Source organism: Helianthus annuus, chromosome 9 (assembly GCF_002127325.2).
Source record: "Helianthus annuus cultivar XRQ/B chromosome 9, HanXRQr2.0-SUNRISE, whole genome shotgun sequence".
NCBI classification, from domain to species: domain Eukaryota; kingdom Viridiplantae; phylum Streptophyta; class Magnoliopsida; order Asterales; family Asteraceae; genus Helianthus; species Helianthus annuus.
Window position 1 is genome coordinate 58,975,271 of NC_035441.2, and position 20,707 is coordinate 58,995,977.

The 20,707-nt window shown below is 34.8% G+C and overlaps 1 protein-coding gene across 2 annotated transcripts; it reads left to right on the forward strand.

The window, feature by feature from the left end:
• The first annotated feature begins 11,629 nt into the window (after positions 1–11,629).
• On the forward strand, positions 11,630–18,291 carry LOC110877771 (vacuole membrane protein KMS1). 2 transcript variants are annotated; one of them, XM_022125971.2, is made up of 8 exons: positions 11,630–11,940; positions 13,701–13,912; positions 14,005–14,083; positions 14,822–15,121; positions 15,997–16,151; positions 16,286–16,402; positions 17,179–17,358; positions 17,860–18,291. In XM_022125971.2, the coding sequence occupies exons 1-8, from the start codon at positions 11,928–11,930 to the stop codon at positions 18,043–18,045; spliced, it is 1,242 nt and encodes a 413-aa protein (XP_021981663.1). In that variant the 5' UTR covers positions 11,630–11,927; the 3' UTR covers positions 18,046–18,291. The 2 variants fall into 2 exon arrangements, with proteins under 2 accessions (XP_021981663.1, XP_021981662.1); XM_022125970.2 differs by lacking the exon at positions 11,630–11,940 and adding an exon at positions 12,527–13,053.
• The last annotated feature ends 2,416 nt before the right edge of the window (positions 18,292–20,707 follow it).

Sequence of the window (20,707 nt, forward strand, 5' to 3'; positions counted from 1 at the left end):
GTAGGTTTTACAAAATCATAACCTTTCAAAAATCATCTTCTATTCTTGGTTTATTTACGAAAACCATTTGTAAACCTTGGATCCATATGATCACCAACTTACTTTGTTTATTAGTTTTTCAAGAAACCATCTTGTTATCAAGTTCATGCTTAAACATGGAGGTGATTCTTTTATGTAGATCACTAATCACCTCCTAACTTGTTAACTTAAGTTTTTAATCTTAATTTAACAAGTCCCACCATGATGTTTAACATCATATCACTAGTAATTATCAACAATACAAAACAACATCATACTTAACATTACTTCTTCATTCTAACAATATTTCATCATCAAGTTAGTTTTATGTTCAAGACTTTTGCATATGATCTTTTAGTGTTCTTGAGATATCATCTTAATATAACTATTAACCATCATAAACATGGAATAAATAAGGATTCAAGAGACTTACTACTAGCTTTTAAGCTAGGGAAGATCAAGAGAAGAAATGAGGTGGTTAATAGCAAACGAAGAAGGTCCTTGATGATCCGAAAGCTCCTAGCTCCTTTGTATGGTCTTTATCACCCTTGTATGCAAGTAAAATGGAAGAAGAAGCTTGAATGATGATGATGGTGGTAGTTCTTGGGGTCGGCCGAAACAAGGAAAGAAGGAGAGAAGGGTTGTTGATGAAAGATGAAGATGAAAGAGTGGTTAACTAGTGGTTATATAAAAAATCTTCCAACATGGTTAAACCCTTTGGTCCATATGTTCCTCTAGTACTTAACATATCAATTAAACAATTCAAGAAAATCAAGGGTGGGGTACCACCCTTGTAACCGGTTTTAGGGGGGGTGGTTTAGTTAGTTTGTAATGGTAGTTACTTAATTTAGTTAGAAATTAAGTAAACTAGTTAAGAGTTTAAGTGTTATGTCATAATATAGTGTGTTATGGTGTTCGGGGACCATAACTAGCTTAGTAAAAGTGAAACAATGTGTTTAACAATATTTTTGTGTCCCGAGTAATGTCCGGTTGTTCGGTTGGGTATCGTTCCGTTAAAGTGCTAAGTTGTGTCTTATAGTGTCCTTTATGTAACTTTTAGTGACACTTTTAATTCCCGACACTTAGGAAAGCATACAGGACCATTCTGTCATGTTTTTGCACATTACTAGCACATTTAAATGCTGAATTTTATTAATAGATGCAGAAATCTGCATTTAGAGTGGGTTTTAGGCACTTTCCGGCACTTAAACTATCACCTAGTGACGCAGTTTTATGGTCCTCACTTCCCTACACTCCATACTAGTGTAGTACCTTGACTCTGGCTCATACGGGCCTCAAAAACATTGTCTGTCTACGTGCTGGCATTGTCAGCATGTTTTCTGGGTTATCCGCTCACTGTGCTAACTGTGCTTTGTGCATCAAGTTTGTCACTAAAGTTTGTGTACAATAAATGGAGTGACAGTATGAAATGTGATGCATATGTATGTATGATACAAAAATCATAAAGCAGTTTAATCATCAGTTGGAATTTAGCACGATGTAACACCTCGTAAAATCATACCCAATAAAATAAAGACAAGTGTCATGTAAGACAAACGTGTCAGGAATCCGGATCAAATAAAAGATGTATGGTAGGATTTAAAAAAAAGGGCGACATGTTATTAAAATACCTCTTAACGACCCAAGTAATAAATCCCAAGATCCTTAAATCATTATGATAAACATCTGATACATTTAGTCGGTTATTCCTAAATAAATAAATTCCATTTTATATGGAAATTTGGGTTCTTTAAAATGTTGCTACACATTCGGAATTTAGATTCTTGATTAAAAGAATGGAACTTGAATTAATTCATGTTCATTGTAAATTCTTGATACTTCCGACAATTTCAAACCTCCCACTAGATCCCAAAAGGTGTAAGTGCATGGCTAGACATGCAATGGCTGACTACATGGTCCCCATACTGATTAAAGGACCCAAGATTCGGAGACTACAAAGTTGCATGGTCAATGCTTGAAAGTTGCAAAAATTTTGGATTCTGGTCATCGGTTACGGACCGTATGGCTTTAAGCTTACGGACCGCAAGGATAATATTGGGCGCATCAGACCAGGGTTGGTTACGGACCGTATCCGTATAAGCATACGGTCCGCAAGAGGAGCATACGGACCGCAAGGGATTTGGCTTACGGTCCATAAGCCTGTCGCTGGCAGCAGAAAATGGACAGCTGCCTCATGCAACTGGTTTTGGCATCATAGGGACACCTGGGATGATCTTGTAACACTCATAGACTGTTTTGGCATGATCTTGAGCAATGGGGTTCACTATATAAGGAGAGCAAGTTGTGAACTTTGCACTTGCTCATTTCAATCTCATTCAAGACACTTTCTGGAGCTCCTCTGATCATCAACAAACCCTCTTAGGATCTCTAAGCATACTTAGGACTCTTGTAAGTGTCCTTAATCCTTTATAATTCAGTTTAGCTTAGTTAATTAGCTAAAAGTCAAACCGTCATAATTAAGGTTTGACTTCGAGATTAAGCTATAATTATCCAGTCAAATCTCGAATTAAAAATACCTATAAGTAGGTAATTATGTGGGTAATAAACCCTTAAAAGGGTATTCTCAGATTCCCACTCTAACTATGTCAATTGTCGGGTTAAAGCTAATTACAAAAAGTCAACAGAAAGCTTTATTTCAAATAAAAACATAATTAGCAATGTAGGATCCATACAACCTATTTTATCATTAATATAACTTGGTAATTAATGTAAGAACATGTCTAAACATGTTCAACTCGACAATTTTCAGTTTAGACTCGGTTTGGAACCGAAAGTCGCATAGTTTGACTTTCGCTTTGACTTTCAGTTCTGACCCGTTTAAGCCAAGTTTAGGATTGCCTTAGAGCTTCTTTTGGACCTAGTTACATGTTAGTATAACCCTCTGTGATTATACGGCTTGGTTCATTAGTTGTCTAATTATTATGCAAGTTTCCGTTAATCGCCTAAATGTTGACTATTATGCCCTTTCCACCTTAAATTATGATTTTTGGAAATATAAAAGAGTATACACCTTAGTTACTGATTTATAAACTTGTGCCTAAAATTTTACATCAATTTGAGGTCTAGATTTAGAGTTATGCTCATTAGCGTAATTAGAAGCATTCTTAGTAATTAATTGGCGTAATTAGCATATAGCCTACCTAAACCCAAATTTTAATATCAAACTTTTTACCTACTGATATAAAATAATATTTTGGGAATTTTAAAGATTTTTATTTATTTTTAGGCTGAGCATAACTTAGAGTTTTAAACTTATTCCGGTTATTGCCGGTTTTGCCCTTTTGGGCTATAAAATGAGTTTTATAAATCCTTTTGACCCCAAACCTTTTTCTACTAATCTAATATAGTAAATAAATTATTTTGAGCCTTCTGGAATTATAAAAATATCAGCTTTCTATACAAAAGCCGGAAATGGCTCCAAATCGCCTTTTTAAGCATTTTTACGACATAGTATGTATCAAAACTAGTTTATATATATAAGGTTTGACACCTACTGATATATTGAGTAAATTTTTATATTATAACAGTAAACAAAGGTTTTAAACTCAGATTTCCAGTTTTAACCTTTTAGGCTTATGTGAAATTACCAAAATGCCCATTCGGTGCATAATATGGTTATAATTAATAAATTTCACATATATATGATACCCTACTGTTATAACTTATTAAATTAAGTATATTTACTAAATAAATCAGGCCTGTAACTCAGATTTCAAATTAAACTCTTTTATACCCTTTAAAATGACCAAAATGCCCTTATGAGGCATAGTTTGTGTTTAAAATCATTTTGGCATAATAGAAGATATCTTACTGATGTCACAACATATTTAGTGCATATTAACTGAGGAAACTTGTATATGACTCTTATGGTTACTCGTTACGCACTTTCCGCGTTCGGATCGACTTATGTAACTAGTTTACACATTTTAGCCGAAACGGGTCAAACCATATCATTATTGTCTCAAAATCCAGAATGTGTTTAAGTTACCCATATTAAAAAAGCATGCAAGCTTGTCGGGTCAAAACCATATTCTAAACCGGTCTTCGTCTTCCATGCGATTGAACTGTATTCTTTCTTTAAAACTAACCGGTCTAAGCTTAGGCTAAATTAAAGACCCGTTAGGATTCTGATAGGTTATTATAAACCTTCGTTCCAGAATAGGAGATCCAGTAAAAGATATTTTCACTTGCTTATTGTGACTATACTTGCTCAGGTAAATACTTTTAACTTATTTTCCCTTATACGGGCTTGGGGTACGGTATATAAAATACCGCTTGGTCCGGCATTCGACCTTAATCGATTGGTGGTTAAGTATTATCAAGATGACCCGATTAAAAATTTGTTTTGTTTATTTTACGCCTTTGGGAGTTTAATGACCATGTCCCGGATATCCTTGGCATTATTCATAGAATGGCCACGACCTTAGCACACTGGTGTAGGCGTACACCCGTCAGTGCATTTACATTTATTAAGGTATAACCGCTGGTTTCCCGCCGCGGGACTATATCATGTGGAGTGTCTATTAATCTTTAACCCGGCATGAACCGGGCAACTGAACGCATAATAAACATGTAATTCTTTACAAGTATTATATTCAAATAATTATCCCAAGTTATAAAAAAAAAATCTTTTTGTGCCATGTGCATTCAAATCAATTTTTAAACCTTTTCAAAATGAGTCAGTTAAATTGTATTTACCAGTGTAAACCGACGTATTTTCCCAAAAAGGTTAAGTGCAGGTACTACGCGTAATAGGCTGGCCTCTCCTTAGCATCTTTTAGAGTCTCGCAAGCTTGGATGCAAATAAATCTGTTGAACAAGTTTCCTTTTTCTTTTGATCCGCCTGTGGATCTATTTCAACTGTTTGTGATACTTAATATTAAAATATTTATTCGGTTGAAATAAATCTATCTTTTTGCTTCCGCTGTGTATTTTAAATTTGTGTTGTTTGACTATGATGATATCAACTACGTCACGATACTCCCCACCGGTGACACGTGGAAAATAGGGGTGTGACACACAGTCATTAAGCACAAATCAATATTAATTAAACGTACGGATGCATGCAAGTTTGACAGTTGTCACATGTTAAAGGACCAGAACTTTAGTTTATTATAAAATCTCTTTTATAATTATTAAAATCACCAAAATGCCCTTACGGGACTTAAATGGGTTTTAATTACTTTTTGGGCATATATGTTAACATCCTACTGATGTATTAACATATTTTAAGCATAATAACAAATAGGACCTGTATGTAATTCATTTGATTACCCGTTACGCATTTATGCGTTCGGATCGGTTTATGTGACTAGTTTACGTAAAATAGCCGAAACAAGTTTAACCTTATCATTAAAGCCTCAAATTCCAGAATGTGATTAGTTTACCCATATTGTACAAGTATCCTAGCTTGTCGGGTCTAAACCACATTCTATTCCGGTCTCCACTTAATCTAGCGTTTAGAACTGTAAAGTTTCTTTCTAGCTAGCCGGTCTAAGTCTTTGACTTAACTAAAGACCCGTTAGCATCCTAATAGGTTATTAAACCTTCTATACAGATTAGTAGCATCCAGTAGAAGGTGCTGTCATAAAGCTTTAGGATTATACTGCTGAGTTACCTTTCTCTTTAGCTCAGGTAAATACTTTTAACTTATTTTCCCTTATACGGGCTTGGGATATGGTATTATAATAATACCACTTTGTCGGGTATAAAATCATTTAATCGGATTGTGGTTAATAAATTGCATAACCCTTTTTAATCTGTTTTGTTTGATAACATAAGCATTGGGGGTTAAATCGACTGTGTCCTGGATATCCTCGGCTCATTTCATTTGAAAATGGCCACGGCCTATGCACGGGGTGTAGGCATACACCTGACAGATGCAAATGCTAAAATATAAGCCCACATGTTGGGGATAACTCTTTTGTGGGTTCTATAAGTGGTGAGTCGGTTAATCATGACCGACTTCTAACCGGCCCCAATTGTAAGACAAACATGTAAATCTGTATACAAGATTATTTTTAAATAATTGTCCCAAGGTTATAAATAATTTGTGCCATGTGCACTTAAATCAATCTTTATAAATGTTTTCAAAAAGAGTCAGTTAATTGCATTTACCAGTGTAAACTAACGTATTTTCTAAAGACTGATTGACAGGTACCTCTCGTAATAGGCTGGAGCTATTAGGTGTCATAAGAGGATCTTGCAAATCCATAGATACCTGAAGTCTGTTATTTTGTTTCTTTGTAAATTACCTATGATCCGCCTGTGGATCTTATTACATTCCAGTCTGTATATTCTTTCGTGGACACTCAAACATTATGGTTTGTAATAGTTTATTCACCAAGCCTTCTACTGTGCTATTATATTATGTGTTTTGTCGATGATGATATCAACTACGTCACGATACTCCCTGCCGGGCCCACCGGTAATACGTGGAAATACCGGGGTGTGACACTTATGCACTTTTTGACGCTTTTAGTCCCTATTGATCAAATAAAGCATATTTTCGCATACCGAACCCCTCAAAGCCTATTTCTAAGCTATGTAAAGGATATTTAGGGTATGTTTAGCTTATGATCATGTTCCGGAATGTTCGTTGCTATACGAATCGGCATACTTTCGCAGTTTGTCGCAATTAGTCCCTACGATCGAATAAACTTGTTTTCGGCATACCAAACCCTTCAAAACTTATTTCTAAGTTATGTAAAGGTTATTTAAGGTATGTTAAGCCTATGTCACTGTTCCGGAGTGTTTGTCACATTAAACTGATTACGTTTACACATCAGTTTGCGTATAACTTTCCAGAAAGCGATTTAAAGCTCGAAATCGAACTAGAATCAAATCGTAAAATTGTCAAACACAAATACACATATATTGAGACCAAAACACATCGTTTTATTGATAACTGATATTGTTTCACATCGTTCATCGTTTACAGATCACAAATGTCACATTATACATGTTGGTAATGACTTTATTAAAACCTTAAAGTCAATTTCTTTTTTAGATTGACTTTCAAAATGACTTATTGAGTTATTAGCTTTTTGGAAAAAAATCATTTTCAAAAGCCAGGATTTTAGGCTTTTTCAAATGACTTATTGAAGTCATTTCCAAACTCAATCCTAAAGACCCTCTAATTTTATTGAGTCACAAGATTCACGCTTTCAAACTAATATATGATAAAACAAATATAAATGATCACAAAAGTGTTTAACACTAAAGATAAGTTAACAAATATATGTGATTCACAAAAGATTCATGTTTGACTCCACTATTTTTTAAAAGTCTTTTTGGCCCTTTTGTCATACCCCATATTCACCATCCTCAATATGGATGAATCTAAGTCATGACAGAAGTGTGAACTGCGGGAGCCTTGGCTTTCCAACCTAGTTCCACCAGCTCATTTGATTGTTTGGACATTTTATTTACTTCTTACACTTTTTATGACAAATACTATCACTGTATTGCGTTAAATCAGTTTACAATAAAATTTTACGCACGAAACCTTCGCACAACTGGACCAGTCGCACGAATGGCCTCCCATTCACACGAAGGGGTATTTCCATTCGCACGAAGGGTCCAGTACTTGATTTTTTTGTACTTTTTCGTGTTTCAAAGTCTGTTCCGAATTCTTTATCACATCAGAATACTCACACTCACACCTTTGTTTACCCATTGTAGGGTAACCGCGGTGTACCAACTCTCATCCATTCCGCTCTCGGTTTATTGGAAACTACGCAAAACCGTGAGTATACTCGATCCCATTTTCATCTATACACTTTGGGTGCAACATGTACACTTATACAAAATACACAATCACATTTAAACTTGTTATAAATCACACTCTATCCACTTTTAACATGAGACTTGTTTTATTCTTATTAATCTCGCATGCTATGTTTACACGTGTCTATATGCTCATTAACTTTGCAAGCCCACCTTAACAATTATAGTGCTATAGGAATAACTATTCGCCCGTATTCTAGTGGTATTGTTAAGTAAACTATGTTACACCTCTTCGTTTTGGCGATGTTTGGTAATCACGATTGAGTTAAACTCTGGTTTAACGTATAGCTTACACTTGTGTAGTATGTTAGTAACAGGATATACATTTTATCATGCTGCATACGAGCAAACTCTTTTTACTATTATGTTATGTTATCAAACATGTATACTCGCCAACTTTTTGTTGATCATATTTTAATACATGTTGCAGGTCGCTAGTTGACGACACGAAGAAACTCATTAGGGTGGACATAGATACTCACCTTAAAGAAATAAACTTATATTCTTGCTTCATGATGTTTGTTGATACTTGATGTATTTGGTTTTGAACAATGTGTTTCATTTTAGTATTTATGAAATTTGAACTTTTTAATTATTGTCACAAATAGTGTTATGATGTCTCGAGAAATCTTGTTTTCGTCTCGCTCCGATGTTTTCGCCATCGGTTGGGGTGTGACACCTCTGCATCTAGTAATGAGTACAACTCATACAATAACATAAAAATTAATATTGTCCATTTTACTCACAAGGAGTTCACAAATTTGTTATCTGTTGCTTAGGTGGGGACTTTCTAGTAGGTCACCTAGTCTTTGATTACCTTACTAAGCACACTTAGTTGTGTCGTTCTCCTCTTATTTTCAACTATTGTGTGCAATACAATTTGGTGATTTGAGGTGAGACATTCTATATGACTCAATATCTCTTATATGGACAAAACAAAAGGATGAAGGATTCGCCCAATGTGTCACAAACACCCAACTTGGGACTTATCATTTTTAATGATGTTCACCTCACCATATTAATGGAACAAATAAAGGTTACTTTGAAATCATTTGTAACATCCAACCCCTTATACCATCGAGTATTGTTTGTATTGCTTATATGACACTCATATGTTTGTTTTAATTGCCAAGAAGTACCGGCAGATAATCCATCCAAATTGCGTCTGTGATGTTTAAGGTGATTCTTTATGATCTAATAATTCTCATGTTGACAAAAAAGAACGCTTTAGGATTTGCATAAGGATTTAGTATGGATGGTTACTGAGTCAATATTTATGAGTGCCCCTTTAGTAAAGACGCTAAAATAAAGCTTTAATTTTGGATCGCGTCCGCGAGCAATTAGTGATGCACGAATCCCATTAGGGCTTGCATTTCTCGAATCACATTAATTGGGGGTTAGAGCTACACCCTTAAACCCATGATCATAAGCAGGGCGAAATGATTGTCCCTAAGGACGCCGCACATGCCTAACATACGTCTCTCTGTCAATAGGCTCCACATATAGAGCGATTATAACTTCAATACATGACAAAAAATCTATAATTAGATAAAATGTATACACAAGTATAAACATTAAATAATTTACTAAGTATCCTTTTAGCATTGAATATTTTATGATGACATTCATGAAATTAGGACAACTATAAACATCAAATAATTTACTAAGTATCCTTTAGTATTAAATATTTTGTGATGACATTCATGAACTCCGGACAACTGACAATCGAGCTGAACTGAACCGACTCACATTCTTAAATATCGTAACTTTTATATGATTGTTAAATAATAAGTTAACAACAATCTTAATCATGTAATTTTTAAATGAGTAAATTTTTGTTTTCGTCTTTGAGATTTGTCCATTTTAACTAGTGTAGTCTAAATATCTAATTTATAACAAAACTAGCCCTGAGGTTTGCTTTTCTTAACGCTTTTCATCCAAATGGCTAACTTGGTTTGCTTTTTCTATTAATTCTTTGTTAATTGACAAGAATACCCTCATGGACTAAAATGGAGGCTAATTCTTATAATACACACACACATATATATATATATATATATAGTAGGAGTTGGCTATAAAGCCAATATTTCCTACAAAGTGTAGGAAGCCATAAGGAGAGTGACATGTGGCAATTAGGTTTTTTTAATAAAAAGGCATTAAGGTAATTTAATAATTATTTTATTTATGGAATTTATTAAATTATTAACAAACTCATGAGAATATATAGGAAACTTAATATCTCCTTGATTTCGTATTGGAGGTTATCAAAATTACTGGAGGTTATCATTTCATGTGATTTTCATATCTTCTTCGTAAATCAATTGTCTGATAAAAAATAATGGCTTCTTCAACAAGTTCTTGACGATGTGTTTTACCAGTTAAAAGGTTAATGTTAATGTGTTATAAATCCCTTGGTATTCAATGTTGTTTTAATTAATGAAACGCAGTTCACTGAGAGACACTGATGTGTTTTACCAGATAAAACACAATGTGACGAACAAGATGAAATACACTGTCTTGACGCTTTGTTTTATCAGTTTCTAGTTTCTTCACATTATGTTTTATCATAGAGTTGTGTTTTACTACATTTGAAGTTGGATACTGGATGTGTTTCATAGTAGTGTGTTTTAATGATAAAACACAATGTGACGAAGCAGATGAAATACAAATTGAATGTGCTTTAGAAGAAGATGATGAATTGCGAATAGAATAATAAACATGGTATCAGTTGTGCTTATATTTCAATTCGAATTTGTTATATTGATCCATGATTCTAGCTATTTTTGGTATGAAAGAGGTTTTCTATAATTGGTTTTAGAGAGAGAGAGAGAGAGAAAGGGAAAATCGCGAGATTGTAGGGGGTGTGTTATTTATGACAGTTATTTGATTGATTTAAAACACGTAAAATGACAAGACTACCCCTAACCTATTATGACAATTAATTAATGACACACAAATATTACAAAAATGCCACTGACTTGATCTCAACCATAAAACACACTCATCGGATGGCTCAGATCACTTCCTACACTTGTAGGAAAAACACACTTTGCGTAGGAACCGTACGCTATATATATATATATATATATATATATATATATATATATTTAAAAAAATATATACATATTAAAATTGTATAACATTTGATGTTTAAAATTCTTATATAAAATATTATATACATTTAAAATTATATATATATATATATATATATATCTTGTTTATTGCTTAATGTTTAAAATTTTTGGGTTGTTACAATGTTAGGCATTTAGATGAAAAGCGTTAAGAAATGCAAACCTAAAGGCTAGATTTATTATAAATTAGATTTTTGGACTAAGCTAGTTAAAATGCACAAACCTACAGAAACAAAAATTTACTCCTTTTAGAGCATTCACATCCAGCTCCCTAAAAATATACATACATGCAACTAAAAAACAACTTATATATCAGTATATTTTCACTAAAAACAAATACTTTTTATCTCTACTTTTCAATTAAATAATATTTTTATACATTTATTATTACATTTCTCTCATTCACTCACGACCACTTTCAATATATATTAAAAAAGATGAACAGTAACATTTTTACTCTCGTTTACTCACAACCATTTTTTATACTCTTTATATTTTAAAAATCCCATACATAGATTTTGATTCCGAGAATGTGAATGCTCTTAAATAAGATAGTACAAATTACTAAGTTTTTTTACAAAAAAAAAAAAAAAAAAAAAAAACACTATACCAAAAACCAATGCTCAAGTCTTCCTTTGATCAAAACTACCAATTCCAACAACAACCGTATTTATGTTTTTGATATTTACAAGACCCCCAAGAAAGAAAAGCATAAAACAAAAAAGCACAAATCCACACGCCCTATCACTCCAACTGCAAATCTGCTCAACCACATCTTCATCTTCTCCATTCACAACAACTGTTTGTTCCTCCTGTTGCATCTGAATCAACGATCTGTTCAACAGATCGTCACAGATTTCATAATTTACTCCTCAAAAAACGTAAATCGAATCATCTTGTTTTAGTATGTGATTGCAGACGACCTGTGTTCGGACTCGTGGATCTTGTTTTCTTTCTCAGTCGTTCGATATGTCGATCTCAGGTTCGTTGTGCGATTTTCAACGCGATTGATTTTGATTTTGATTTTGTTAGGTTTTCGTTCTGAGTAGTTGCGCTGGCTTCGTTGTTTGTTGTTTGTAACGATTTACGTTTTTTTTCAATCTGATTGAGTGTTAGTTAATGCGTAGGAATTGATTTGAATTTGTTGTTTGATTTTGAACGTCTTTGAGTGTGATTTTGTTAGGTTTTGGTTGCGAATAGATGCGGTATCTTCATTCGTGCTGATTTACGTGTTTTTTATGTGATTTGAGTGTCAGTTAATGCGTAGAAATTTGATGAGAGATCGTTGTTTAATTTTGGCTGTGAACAGTTGCGGTATCTTAATTCGAGCTGATTTACGAGTTTTTTTTATCTGATTGAGTGCTAGTTGATGTGTACTGATTGATTTGAGTTCGGATCGACCGGATTCGAAAGTGTTTGATTTGGTCTTGTTTTTGGTAGGTATTGAACTTGTGATAAGATCGTTGTTGCTAATTATGGAAATGTTATCATATTGTACTTGATTTGGCTTATGTTTATGATTTAGATTGTGAATTTAACATGTAATAATTTTGCAATGAACAGGAATTATATTTTACGTCTCGCGAGTCGTGAAAAAATGGCAATTGCTAATCTTAACCTTAGTGAACGTTTTCCCTTTTTAGATTGAGTGTTTGTTTTGCTTAAACTAAGAAAAGTCGCAACTGCGTATTCGGATGGATTAATCGATGTTGACTGCATATAATGAAAAGTGGAATAAGTCTGTTGGATAACTTGCTACGGGTGTTTATGGGCCCACAAAGCATTGAAGCATGCTATTCACATTGCAGTAGGTTGTTGAATCTGAATTCATCTATTTGTTATGAGTTGCAGTTGGTAGCCTTACTAAACTTGTTTGGGGTAGTAAAGCCTATTTGGCTATAGTTCACATAGCAAAATGAATAATCACTGAAAGTAACGAGGTTAGAATAAATGTAAAGTATAATATATCACACCTGCAAATTGCTGCTTTCTAAAGTGGAGCATCTCTCGTACCTAGTTTATTTATTAGGAGTTTTAATGTTAACGGAAAACATCATTTGTTTAGAAGTTGAGGTGTTCAACATGTCGATCTCAGGTTTGTCGTTTGATTTTCAACATATTCGGTTTTAATCCAGTTAGGTTTTATTTATGAACAACTGCGGTATCTCAATTCGTGCTGATTTACATGTTTTTTTTTTTATTTAATTGACTGTTGATTGATGCGAATTCAGATCGACCTGATTCTGAAGTATTCGATTTATTCTTATTTTTAATAGAATTTTTTTGAACTTGCGATAAGATTGTAATAGCTAGATACGGAAATATTATCATATGGCACCTGATCTTGCTTATGTTTTAGTACCTTGCAGCCACTGCTGTTATGTTTTAAATTTAGACTATGAATTGAACTCCTATCCTACATCGCGTGAGTCGTGACAAAATGGCAATTCTTAACCACAGTCGATCTATTACCCTTTTAGGTTGAGTGTTTATTTTGCTCAAACTAAGAAAAGATTCATCTGCCTATTCGAATGAGTTAAACAATGCTGAATGCATATCATGATTCATGAAAAGTGGAATAAATTTGTTGGATAACTTGCTATAGGTGGTTATGGTACCACCACCGGGCATAGAATCTTGCTATTTGCAGTACTTGGTTGTTGAATTTTAGAAAAGTATATGTATTTGTTTGTAATAGTGGATGAGTTATTTTCTTTGGCTAAACGTTGTTTATGTATGCAGAACTGCGTGAGAAGCATAAACAAGAGCTCGAGAATTTGACACTGACATCACAACCTTTTCAAACATTTAAGCTTTTTACTGTGGCCGTTGTTCAATATTTAAAGAGATCACTCGTATACCTTTTTACACATGGTGTCTGGCTTATGCTTTTAGCCATAGTCACAGTTGCAGCGGTTGTCTTGTTTCTCTCTTCAAATGGTCCTCGCGGAACGGTACTTCATATTCCCGCACTTTATTTTCCTCGTTTTCTTTGTACGTGTCTATCACTGTTAATGATGAATATGTTATCTATCTGTTTCTGCAGCATGTTGAAGAATTTCTTGAATATGTAAGGTTTGTGTTGTGGTGGGTGGCCCTTGGTGTGGCATCTTCTATTGGTCTTGGTGAGCTCACTTAATAAGCAATCTTTTCATCTTTACGATTCTTCCATTTATAAGCTTATTTGTCATTGTCGTGGCAACACGAATATTGAATGGCAAAAGACAAAATTTCTACTTATTCCAATGTAATATAACTGCCATCAGTGAGTGCATTATTAATAAGTAATAACACTACTGAATCTCTCTCTGTCTCTCTTGCTTTTTCTGCGTATCATTCATCTTATGTTGGTGTATACACACACAGTTATATGCATAGTTGTTAATAGTGCTCATAGCGAGCACTATAGCAAATAGCGTAGCGAAGCGCTCATTCATCGCTACCTTATTTTGGCGCCTCGATGGCGAATAAATAGCGGGATTCAGGTTTTTTTTGTTTTAATATAAATAGTATTAGCGATAATATATACGTATACAATAGCTGGATTTTAGGTTTTTTTGTTAAATATACGTATAGAAACACCGTAATTGGATATGAAATACATATAAAATATTTCTAAACTCTAAGTATTCTTCTAGTGTATCGCTAAACATAAAATAGCGCCTGCTATTCCATCGCTATCGCTATGTAGCGTATAGGTTGCTTGTCGCTATCGTTCGCTATTCGCTATTAACAACTATGGTTATACGTATGTATACCTCATTGAGCTGTATATAACAGAGACCTTATTACTTACTTTGAACTTCAAGTCATGTTAAACATGGCAACTAATGTTTTCTTCATCTGTTTTCGTATTTAATCAGGAAGTGGGTTGCACACGTTTGTTCTGTATCTAGGCCCCCATATCGCATTCTTCACAATAAAAGCAATGCAGTGTGGTCGCGTGGATATAAAAAGCGCTATTTATGATACAATCCAATTAAACCGAAGCCCTTCATGGCTTAAGAAGGATTGTTCAGAGTTCGGACCTCCATTGTTTTCGACCGAGCATGGTATTCAGGTTCCGCTTACTAGCATATTGCCACAAGTACAAGTCGAAGCTATTCTTTGGGGCCTCGGAACTGCCCTAGGAGAGCTACCGCCGTATTTTATTTCAAGAGCCGGTACGTCGTCGTTTGTCTTTTCTTATATTCCTTTTGTGTGTTGTTCAGGTATTTCTTGAATCTTTAAATTAATGAAATGTCAGGTATATTTTATATATATACCCTTTGTTTTTAATATTGTCTCTAAGGTATAGAACCTTTTTTTTGTGTTTATAGCTTTTTGACGTTTTTCAGACGTTCTTTCTAAGGTTCCTGCATCTTTTTATAGAAAATAGATATACAAAATAGATTATTTTGAATTAAAAGCTATGTAGTTAATGCGATCCAAAATCAAATATCGGTCAAGGGCCGATATTTAAGATATATGTTATCGCGGTTGGATATCGGTAATTATAATATCATGCTGAATTTATATAAATACATATATAAAATGTAAAACATATATAATGTTAATATAATATCAAAAGTGCCAATATTTGAAACATGATCTAATCCTAAGCCATTAAATCTTCCTCCGAGCCCACATCAACCAAGGCATCCAAAATAAGGTTCAATATCGGTCAGATTTTGGTCAAATATCGGTCAATTAGCCGTCGGAACCCATATTTGACACCGATATTTTGAAGAGCGCCGATAACTAATATCCCACCGCTATTAACTGCATAGATAAATAGACGTGAGTAAAGAAAAAGCAAAAGACATAAAAAGTGGTTGTAGAAAGTACAAAACAGGTAACAAATTTCACTTATTGTAGAATAGGAAATTTCTTTAGTGCTGGATAAAAGCTTAAGTTGCCAAGTTTTGACAGTTTGAATGCCAGTTGCGAATGTAGTTACTGTGTTTTATAGTTATCCTCACGATGTTAAAAAGAAAGTTATCCTCACACAAAAATTGTTGGAATTCAGAATTATTTATTAACGGACTTTTTTTTGCAGCAAGTATCTCAGGTGAGAAAATAGATGCTGCAGATGAACTTGATGCATCCTCAACAGAGGATAATGGAGTTGCGTCGAACTTAAATAATATGAAGCGTTGGCTCCTGTCACATGCACAGTATTTGAACTTCTTCACAATTCTGATTCTTGCTTCGGTTGGTTTCAATGCTTCAAGCTTTGTTACATTTATGAACTTATGTTTCTTGTTTGTTTGATTTATTTATTTATTTATGTATTTAGTTTTTTTTTTTATCTTGAACGTTTTTTAATTAGATGTGTCAATTTGTAGGTGCCAAATCCTCTGTTTGACCTTGCTGGCATAATGTGTGGGCAATTTGGAATTCCATTTTGGGAGTTCTTTCTCGCAACCCTTATCGGGAAAGCAATCGTCAAAACTCACATTCAGGTATGCTCATTTTTCCTCTCTCTCTAAACATTCAATATTGTTTCAAATACTATATCTAGTATAGAGCATTTGTCTGTGCGTTTTGAAAGTGATTATTTGAACAACTATAAGTAGATGAATGGTATGTATGAAATAGATTGCGGATATGCTTATGCTGCTTTAAGTTGAATAAATAGATGTTTGTATGTTTGTTAAGTTTTTAATGTTAAAAATTAGTGGATTACCACCCGCGCTCGGCAGCGGGTTCGAAACGTAAATTAAGCAAATTGCGAGAATTAAAGTTGTTTGATGTTTTATTTTAAGGGGCTAAGCATGTCATGATTAAAGTTGAGGAGCTAAAGTTGTTTATTATTAAAGTTGAGGGGCTAAGTTATTTTAGTTAAGGGGCTAAACATGCCATTCTTAAAGTTGAGGGGCTAAATTTGTTTGATGTAGTTAAGGAGCTAAACATGTCATTATCAAAGTTGAGGGGCTAAACATGTAATTATTAAAATAGTGGAGACGGACATGAAAGGGTAAATAAAGTAAATATTGGACGATCATATCTGTTGGAGCTGATATGATACCTATTATTCTTAACTGTTTATGTAACTCTGAAATAATCATAGAAGCAGAATCCATTTTTGAAAACATAAAAAATAATTACTGAGATTTCAAATTGCAGTAATTAGACAAATACTTATTTCGAAACAATACTTAAGACGGTAAAACAATATGATATACCTATATGGCTATATATATGATATTTTCTAATTACTTAAGGTGGTTTTATGCAGACGGTATTCATCATCTCGGTGTGCAACAATCAACTTCTCGACTGGATAGAAAACGAGTTAATATGGATGCTTAGCTTCATTCCCGGGGTGGCTTCTGCCCTGCCGAGCATTGTAGCTAAACTGCATGCAATGAAGGAGAAATACATGGCGGCCCCTCTACCAGTCACATCAAACATCAAGGTCGGTTTTCTTGTGGGCCCTCTATTTTATAACTTTTTAACCGTCATGCTCAGCGATTTCGGTCCAACCTAACCGTTGTCCTTGTTCATATGCCAAAACAAATATATTTTGCACGCATGAGTAAAACCGATATAATGGAAAAGGAAATCATTTACTCTTTTAATTCACAAGGAAAGTTGGGGTCTGTCACTAAACTTTACAAGAGATGTAAAAGAAATAGAAAATTGGTTATTTTTTCGTAAATTAGTTGATTTGAGTCAGGTTTATATCAAAAGGATTTAAACAAATACAAAACAACTGCCTTTAACCCCCTTGAAAGCCACTTGCTCAGCGCTAGCTGCGTTTTACATGATGCCGTTGGTATTGGTGGGGTTCGGTAAGTTTTCCGGTATGGTATCTCATGGTTACAAAAAATTAAAAAAAAATCCCTATTTTGACCGTTTACCACCTGCGCGTTTTACTATCTCTGATGCTGAGTTTCTTGAATGTACGACTGTTCAGGTGAAATCATGGGATCTATCATTTGCTTCGGTATGGAACACTATCGTATGGTTAATGCTGCTGAACTTTTTCGTCAAGATCGTGAATTCAACCGCTCAGAGGTATCTGAAGAAGCAACAAGAAAGAGAAATGTCTGCTTTGAAAAAGAATTTGGAACAATCGGAGGATAGCAGCGACAACCATTAGTTGCGGTTTGTTGTTTGTTTTGTTTCTCTCCTTGATTCATGATAGGATAGGTATTTTAAGGACTTACCATTGAAGTTGAAGTAAAGCCAGAACAGAAATCCACATTAACTCATTTATAGTGACAATAGTTGCAGATGCTCAATCTTGTTCTGTTGTGTACCCGTTTCGAGGGTTTGTGGTTTTTGGTACTAATTGCCGTTTACATATTGGGCGTATCTTTAGATTATGCAATCGGCTATTCGACTACATGCGTCTCATTTTTCTATCACAAATCGCAATATTCAAGTGTTCTTTTCAAATTAATATCATTTCATAAACCGAAGATCATGCACATTAACTCGTAATCAAAACACTGTCTTTTAGTCTTTAGATCACAAAGTAATTTAAATGTTATGATTCTTTTTGACAAAACCTTTAGGTAATGGAATGAATGAAGGAATGAAATGGATGAGGTAATGGAATGGACGAGGGAATGCAATAGATCATTACTATTCCATGTCTTGTTTGGTTACCATGTGTGAATGGAATGAATTATTATTCTGTATTGTTCGGTAGGCAAAAAAAAGCAGTAATAAAATTAGCGGTGAGTTGTGGTGGTGGTTGGTGATTGTGGGTGGTTATAGGTGGCAGTGGTGGGTGTCGGCGGCGGTGATGGGTGGTGGTGGTGGCGGCGAGTGGCGGTGATGACGAGTGGTGGTGGCGGCAAAGTGGCCGTTGGTGGTGGCTGGCAGCAAAGGTGGCGGTTGGTGGCGGCGACAGCGGTTGGTGGTGGCGGTGGTGGTGGCGTCGACGATGGTGGTTGGCGTTGGCGGTTGGTCGCAACTGTGGGTGGTAACGGTGGCGAGTGGGTGGCGGCGGCGGCGATGGCTGTCGGGGTGAGGTGGTGGTGGCGATGGCGTCGGTGGCGGGTGGCGGCGATGGCGTCGGTGGTGGGTGGTGGTGGGTTGTCGCGAAGGTGGTGGGTTGTGGTGTTGTTGATGAATGGTGCAAGAGGGGATGGAATGGAAAAAAAACATGGGGGTTGGAAGGAATGATTTTGAGGGAATGGAATGCCTTTTGGAATGGGTGATTCCATTCCATTGACCAACCAAACACCTTTTTCTTCATTCCCTCGTAATCATCCATTCCATTCCACCTCTCATTCCTGCATACCAAACACTACCTTAAGAAATACATGTATGTTTAGTGGAATAAGAATAACATGCTAAACTGGGAATAAACTCTAACCAGCAATCTAAACACACTAATCATGGTTTATGAACACACTAATCATAGGTTTATGAACGCTTTTTGTTTTTTCAGTTGTTCAAAAACTTATTCTTACTCTCAAGTCTCAAGGCCAGTTTTCCGTCTTCGACGAAGATGTACTCCATATTTCTGGACCCGATCCAATGGTTCAAACCCACACGGATCAAACTCTTGTAGTCTTGTGAGGTGGTCAAAGATTATATTCTCTATATAACTAGTTTGACAACTCGCGCTTCACGGCGGTGTGGTATATCTCAAAATGGTAACTTGGATACAATGTGGTGTGAATGTTAGAATTTATAAAAGCTAATATAACTAGTGGATGTATTGATAATGTAAAGTCTAAACTATTGGTTCAGTTTTGTTTATACATGAAGGAAAACATGAAAACATACCTTTGATTGCATCAGTACAGGCCAGCAGAGAATCCAGATGTAGATGCAGCAATAGTGTTTGACATAGTTGTCAGTTTTGGTCTGGTTTCTCCTTAGGGTGCAATCTAATGATGGTGGTTAAGAAAACCGAAAAGGGTATCGGCTGTAGGAGAGGAAGGTCGAACATTATGATGTTATGGCTAATAGGGTGTCTGATTGTGTAACTGAGTAACCCCTTAACCTCCACATTAGTCTCCTTATATAAGCACCCAGGAGGAAACCCTAATTAGTTAATAAGGATAATTAGGCCCATCAACAATTACCAACTAATTATTTAATAGGATTGTTATATATTTTGATCCATATAATGTAAATGATTATAATAGCTACTAGATTAAATATAAAATAAATATATTTAATCTTACATTCTCCCACTTAGCCGAGTAATCATTTACTATGAGTATTAGATAAGCCTGATCAGGAGTTAACACTCATTTTAGCCTTAAACAAGTACTATAGCAGAAAAATACAGCCGTTGAATCATTATGCGACTCAGGACCCCCATTAATCATACTATAGCCTTAATTTAAAACCTAATCGTTATGATCAAAATACGCATAAGCCCTTTGTTTGATTTGTAACTATATTTGTCTATATGCCATTATGCTAGCTTGACATATTCTTAGAGACATACAAAATCAAACTGATGAGGAAAATTAACTAATACTTAGTCATTCATAATACGATATGCAATTGCGCATGGCCATTAATTAATACCCGTCTATGAGCTCTCCTAATAAGACTTATGGGTAATAACCCTTCAGTTATAGGATCCTTAAGCATATCATGAATGTATTCGATACAAAACTTAGTTTCCTCAATTCGTTCATAAACGAATAATTAATTGCGTATCGAAACTTAATGCAGCACCTCTTGAACTGTTACTGTTCAAGGAGTTATGGTAGCTGACTTTATCACACTAATTCTTCAAAACATTAATTATATGGAGTTAATAAACTTATGAGTCCACTGATAAATTT

What these genes read in the sequence shown, in the direction of transcription:
- LOC110877771 (XM_022125970.2), top strand. Translation starts at nt 12,996, where the DNA reads ATGTTAACGGAAAACATCATTTGTTTAGAAGTTGAGGTGTTCAACATG. An exon ending in CAAATGGTCCTCGCGGAACG is followed by an intron (nt 13,913 to 14,004) that starts GTACTTCATATT and finishes CTGTTTCTGCAG; the next exon opens with CATGTTGAAGAATTTCTTGA. An exon ending in GGCATCTTCTATTGGTCTTG is followed by an intron (nt 14,084 to 14,821) that starts GTGAGCTCACTT and finishes GTATTTAATCAG; the next exon opens with GAAGTGGGTTGCACACGTTT.